At 46.5% G+C, this 6,747-nt stretch overlaps 1 protein-coding gene across 1 annotated transcript; it reads left to right on the top strand.

Moving 5' to 3' along the window:
• Positions 1-554: 554 nt before the first annotated feature.
• On the top strand, positions 555-3,760 carry GPX2 (glutathione peroxidase 2). Its single transcript, XM_004010720.5, has 2 exons — positions 555-792; positions 3,089-3,760. Exons 1-2 carry the CDS (start codon positions 571-573, stop codon positions 3,437-3,439), a joined length of 573 nt encoding a protein of 190 aa, XP_004010769.2. The 5' UTR covers positions 555-570; the 3' UTR covers positions 3,440-3,760.
• The last annotated feature ends 2,987 nt before the right edge of the window (positions 3,761-6,747 follow it).

Here is a 6,747-nt window from a genome sequence, read left to right as displayed (position 1 = left end):
ATCACACACCATCCTCCCAAGGGTCCCTTTGATTTTATCCTTGTGGAAGGTAATGGCCAAAGAGAGAAATGTGAACAGTAACATGTATATTTCGATGGTAGTCTGAGTCAAGGGGACTCAGCAGACCCTGGCCTCTCGATTGCACAGTTCACAGCTCAGCACTCAGCAGGCAGGCAATAAATGTCTGTGCCAAGTGAAAACCACTTGCTGGGGCAAACAGGAGTCAGTCTTGCTTCCCTCCCTCCCTTTTTTCCTCCTCTCTGACCTCGGGGGCTCTGGTTTCCTGCAAGCAGTGAATTATTGATATCTACTCAGAGATAACACATTGGCCCTTCCCAGGTTGCTAGAGGGGTGGGGCAGGGAGGTGGCTTTGTTCAGAGTCTGTAAATAGGAGGAGCAAGTTTCTTGTTCAAACAGCACTTACAGGTAGGTGACTATTTTTGCTAAGTCATCCTGGGGATGTTCAAAGCCCCATTGTGAGATCCTTCCTGGCTCCTCCTTCCTCCCCACCCCTTTAATCGACCCTTAAGTGGGCTCACAAGGCTCTGCCGCTCACTTCGCACGTCCATCATGGCTTACATTGCCAAGTCCTTCTACGACCTCAGTGCTATCAGCCTGGATGGGGAGAAGGTAGATTTCAATACATTCCGAGGCAGGGCAGTGCTGATTGAGAATGTGGCCTCGCTTTGAGGCACAACCACCCGGGACTTCACCCAACTCAACGAGCTGCAATGCCGCTTCCCCAGGCGCCTGGTGGTTCTTGGCTTCCCTTGCAATCAATTTGGACATCAGGTGAGAGGCCCCTGGAGTTGGACTGCTGAAGCTCTAGGGGACTAAGGAGGGGGGAGAATGGCTGTGTGCTGGAGTGTCTGGAATTATGGGGTATGTTTTGTTAAGCTAGGTCTGTAGGTACAGGTGAGTACCAGGGGGATGTGGATTTTCATGGTTTCTTGTCTTCCTACTACACTTACTCCATGAGGGCTGGTACCAGGTCTGGTTTTCTCTCCATTGTGTCCTCGGTGCCTAGGGTATAGAAGACACTCATTAAATATTTGTTGAATGAATGACTGGAGGAAATAAGATAAAGAATCAAATTAGGATTGAACTGACTCAGGAGACCATTGATCTCACTAGACTTGGTTCTGCTATTTAATGGGTCAGTGTCCACTCAATTTTTCTGTTTTGGTTTCCTCATCCATAAACTAGGGATAATACCACTTGTCTCATATAGGAGGGCTTCCCTGGTGGCTCAGCAGTAAAGAATCTGCCTGCAGTGTAGGAGACAAGGAATCGATCCCTGGGTCGGGAAGACCCCCTGGAAAAGGAAATGGCAACTCGTTCCAGTATTCTTGCCTGGGAAATCCCATGGATAGAGGAGCCTGGTGGGCTACAGTCCATGGGGTCAGAAGAGCTGGGAACTAAGGATTATTGTGAGGTTGATAGTGTAAGAGCTACAAAAGTAACTTGGAAAATACAAAGTAATATGAAAAAGCAAGCAACTTTACTATTTAGATTGAAAGGTTTTGTTTGTTTGTTTGAAACCAGCCAAGTGGAGAGTGAATTTGGGGGAAGGCAAAGGGTTTGTAAAGTGCATGTCTCCTCTGGGTATCATATGCTCCTCAATGTCCCTGATTAATGGGTCAAGTTGTTACACATCTTTAGCCCACACACCTCAAGTTATCTTTTAGGGATTCTTCTATTTTCCCTTAGGATTTTAATAGCACAAGCAGGCAGAATGTCCCTAAGTGAACCCTCCAAGTATAATCCCTTTGGTTCAATTCACAGAGGCCTGAAGGCAAGGAAGAGATTGGCAGAGATACAGGCAGGGAGGCTGAAATGTCATTGGTGTGACAAAGCTGAGCCCAAACCATGAGTGCTCTCACTGTACCTTCCCTGTCTCAATTCCGCTTCTAGGCTTGGCCAGGACAAGAGATATAGAAAAGGCTAAACCTCTTCAGAGGTGCTTCCAGCCATCACTTCAGGCCAGCCAGTTGCTGGAGGGAATTCATAACATAACAGTAGCCAGCCGGCCTTGTGCATTAGGAGATAAGATTTTAATAGCCATCAACTCCGGGCTCAAGATGTCATGATGGCCTGGAACTGACTGTACTAATTGGTTCTAGTAGGTCAGAGGCAGGAACTTTTTTCCCAGAGGGAGATATCTGACTCTTAGACTTGGGGGTGGGGGTGGAAAACACATGCACACCTTTTGGCCCTCTTGCACTTCTTTCCTTAACTTCCCCTTCCCCTGGCCTATTCCAGAAGCCTAAGCCCTTTATCCTATTTGATTCATGCCTAGTGGTCATGAAGAAATTTCATATACAGTATATTCATTGTTGGTGCTAATCTATTTTATCTTTATATGGCACCTGAAAGCTAGTCTTCCTTGGATGGGGTTTTCCTTCATCAAAGTTTCCGCCTACTTGTACTTCAGATCTAGGATGAGGCAAGATGAAAGGAAGATGCTATAAATCCCATTCTTCTAGACCTCGATTTCACCTTTAGTTTGAGGAGCTGAGTAGGGCAGAGGCCAAGGCTATATTCAGCATTCACAGGTAATTAGAAGAGAGGCACAATCAGGGCAGAAGGAAAGGGAAGGTGGCGGCAGGCATGTGAGTGTGTGTGCATGCAGATGTGAGTGTGTGCAGCCTGTGTGTATGTGTGTGTGTGCGTGCAGCTACATAAGTGGAAGAAGGGTTCTAGGCAGTGTGATCTGAGCCTCCTTTCACTTTCTTTCTACTTCCCTGAGCTGACGGGTTCCTTGAAGATTCAGACATACCCTAAGAACTGCTCAGGGTGGATTGGAGAGAAAACCAACAGCTCAAAAGCGCTAAATCTTCAGTATAAGAACAGCCAAACTAGGATGTTTGAGAACTTTCAGAAACGACAGCAAAGCATCAGGATGATAGCTCTGAGAGGGAAAACTCTAATTCAAGAGTAGGGCAAAATGAATGAAGAAGAGACGGAATAGGAAGGGGGAAGATACCTAGAAAGAATGACCCTGGGGAGTACAGAAGAGTGAAAGGCTTTGTAGATCCTCCATCTTCCCCTTGCCTTTTCCAAGCTCTTTGTCTCTTTGCTCCCCCAGGAGAACTGTCAAAATGAAGAGATCTTGAACAGCCTCAAGTATGTCCGCCCTGGGGGTGGATTCCAACCCACCTTCACCCTTGTCCAGAAGTGTGATGTGAATGGTCAGAATGAGCATCCTGTCTTCGCCTACCTGAAGGATAAGCTCCCCTACCCTTATGACGACCCGTTTTCCCTCATGACCGATCCCAAGTTCATCATTTGGAGCCCCGTGCGCCGCTCGGATGTGTCCTGGAACTTTGAGAAGTTCCTCATTGGGCCGGAAGGGGAGCCCTTCCGCCGCTACAGCCGCACCTTCCAAACCATTAACATCGAGCCTGACATCAAGCGCCTCCTCAAAGTTGCCATATAGACACTAGCAGGTCTATTTCCTCCTGCCCTGAGTGTCTTTCCTGAGCATCCACTGTGCCCTCAGAAGACTGCTGGGCCCAGGCTTTCCCTTCAGATAGTCCCCTTCACTGAAGAGCCTTGCCTTTCTGGTCTGCCTGTTTCCTTCCCCTCCCTGCAACCTTCTGGTTGGTGATTCAGCCTGAGGCTCCAAGGCGTGGGTGGGCTCTGTGTCTTCACAGAATGATGGCACCGTCCTAAATCTGTATGGGCAGTGTCTGAGAAGAGTGAAGGCCTGGAGCCAGCCTGTGGGCTGAGTCCAATAAAGGGTGGGTGTGGAAACGGCCAGGCTCTGCGCGTCTTCTTCCCTGAGCAAGTGGGGAGGGGTGGTGGGGCTGCAGGCAGAACTGAGGGTGGGCAGCACACGAAAGCTGAGGAGAGGGAGCCTCTGATCAAGGGGACGTCCCAATTCCTGTCCGGAAAGCAAGCTCTGGTCAAGGTCTACAGTGGCAGGTGGAGTTTCGGGAAATGCGAATTGTCTTATTCCTTTACGACTCTTCTTCCAGAAAGAAAGTGATAATGAGAAGAAAGGGGAAGTGGCAGAAGCACTGGGAAGGTGGTCAGAGGATTCCAGTCAGGAAGACGTTAGTTTCTCTGTGGGTACTGGGCTGACTAAATGTTATCTGCATCTTGAGAAGGTGAATTTGGTCCACTTACTGACAGCAAGGGTGTGGAGGATACAGTTACCAGGAACACAAAGAGCTCTTTGCCCATCTCCTGATCACCTTGTGGAGCAATGTTTGTTTTGGATCCATTGTTATATGGACTCGTCCTCCTTTCTAAAGTTTGCGTTCCACCCTTGTCGTTCTCACACGCCCCCACGTTCACAAAAGGGACAGGTTTAGGCGTGAACGGTTGGTTTCACTTCCTTTCCTGTGAGGGTAGGGAAGGGAGAGAGCCTCCCTTCAGTCAGCCTGTTTATAACCCACTGACATGATAGCTGCTCTCTGTGAGGACTGAGTTCTGCCGAACGGCTTGGAAGGATGGTGCCCTAGACTCCTCACCTAGTGCAGGCATTCTCAGAAGCACCACCGAGGCCAGGCTCTGTCATACTCCAGAAAAGACGAGTCACCGCCCCCAACTTTGTCCCACAAACCTCTTCCTGGAAACCTCATTTTGCCTTTCCTTCTTCGATCACTATATGGAATATTTTACTTCTCAGGGACAGTTCTCCCAGCTGGACACATCAGTTTGAGAACCCCACGTGGAGGGGAAAATGCTTTTTCTAGGATGTTCCCCATAACTGTTTCCCAAGCACTCACATCATCTGAAAAGTAAGTGTGGGATAGAGTTTAAGGATCCCCACTGTCTGACCTTCTACTAAAGCTGTCATCCACGGTGCTTTATTTCAAAACGGTAACCTGAGTAGTACAGTGGGAATCCCCTGGCATGTTTCTGAAGGCCTCCTGCTAAATTAAGGTCGCCCTTAACTTGACTCTTGAGAACTCAAGCCTTTTAAGATTTCTACTGTCAGAGCCAACAGCTAGGGTATGGGTTCTATTTTTTTCGTAGGGGGCAAGATTAAGCACTGATTCTAGAGTAAAAACTGCTTCCCTGCAGAAGTAAAATGGGACTTCCTGTGGAATGCCGGCATGATTTGTTCATCATCTTCACAGTGCCACTGCCTGCTGTGATGTCCAACAGCAGAGCCAGCTCTCCTGGGCGCAGACACTACGCCATAGGTAACTGGGGACCTCATATGCCAGAACAATGTCTTGGGTCTTCCCCAGGAGGCTCAAGTTGAGAGAATTATTTAGAGAGTCCCAAAGGAATGTGAATTACACTCTAAGTGACTTTGCAGAGAGTCAGAATGGGCCATGATGCTAGAAGAGGGCTCCTCATTTGGGCAGGGAAATGTTGTTTGCTTCAGAAATGAGGAATTATTTCCTTTCCTTTATTTCTCATCTTGGTTGTCCCCTTTACATCCTCAGAAGTATCAGTTTATGGTCATAAACAGCCATGGCAAACCTTAATATAATCACCCACTTTCCTAGATCAACATGATGTTTTAATCAAATTTCCCCACGGGCACTCAGGAAGCAAGAAGTCATAAACAGGCTTTTCCAGAAGTGCTGAGATAATGCTACTTTAGAGGAGGGACAGAGAGAATCATTCCCCCAGGGCTCTTAAAAAAAATACAGTTTAGAATAAGTGATTTTAGGGGCCCAGATACATACACTGAAACTGATGGTTATTTCCATGACTGTGTTCCCGTAACTAAATCTCCTCAGTTTAAGATGAAGAAAGTCCAAGCCAAACGTTTACAGGTGATTTCAAATAATCACCATCACAACCGTCATCCAAATTCCAATATACCATACCCCCACACTGCGCTAAGTACTTTCTATACCCTAGGTTATTTAATCCTCATACTGATCCTGAGGAATATTTATCTCTATTTAAAGACTAGGTAATTGAGAAAGAAACTTCATGGACAAAGGTCTAGTGAGGGGCAGGGTTGAAAGGTTAACCCAGGTCAGTCTACAAAGCTTCTACAATTAACCATGCCACAACAGTGCTTTCTTCTATCTCAGAGTTCGTGCATTAAGGCCCCTGACAGCTGCCTGTACACAGCACTGGATGACCTAATGATGCTCTCACTCAACATTATATCATGATTTTAAAACTCTGTGAAGGAGGCATGATTGTGTCTACTTTTCCCCTGAAGATATCAAGGTACAGAGAGAATAACTTGCCCAATGTCCCACAATGAGCAGGTGGCAGAGCGAATTTCAAACTCAGGTCTCTTGATTTCCCTTCTGCCCAACCACAGCATATCTCACAATGGAGACTTGTACTATAGTCAAGAAACATACATTTTAAAACTGACAGCCTCAAATTCAGTCAAGTTTAACTTAGCTTTGCTTGCAAAATAGAAGAATGAAACCGAAAAGGATTGTTACATTGAAATAAAGAACAATGAATGTATACTTCTCAGTGATGACTTACAAGCTAACAAGCCATATCTGGCTCTGTCTAGACTATATCACATGTCAATTAATTAGTATTTGGAGAACTCAAGACCATTTGAGTAAGATACAGCAAATTAAAACTACAGCAAACATGCTGAGCTTTGAGTTTCAAGAGCCTCACTAGGTCGACCCCAACCTGTACATCATGAAGCAGGGAGAGAAAGAATGAAATGCCAGCACCAGTTCATGCTTCCCACTACGGTCCTTTCTTCCCCTTCTTACATCTCAGAGAAGGAAATAAGACAAATGCTTTTGCCTGGTTCCCCTTTACTTAAACAGAGAAATATAGAAGAAGTAGAAC

Source organism: Ovis aries, chromosome 7 (assembly GCF_016772045.2).
Source record: "Ovis aries strain OAR_USU_Benz2616 breed Rambouillet chromosome 7, ARS-UI_Ramb_v3.0, whole genome shotgun sequence".
NCBI classification, from domain to species: Eukaryota; Metazoa; Chordata; class Mammalia; order Artiodactyla; family Bovidae; genus Ovis; species Ovis aries.
Note: the sequence above shows the minus strand (reverse complement) of the source record. Positions and strands in the feature narration are given on the sequence as shown.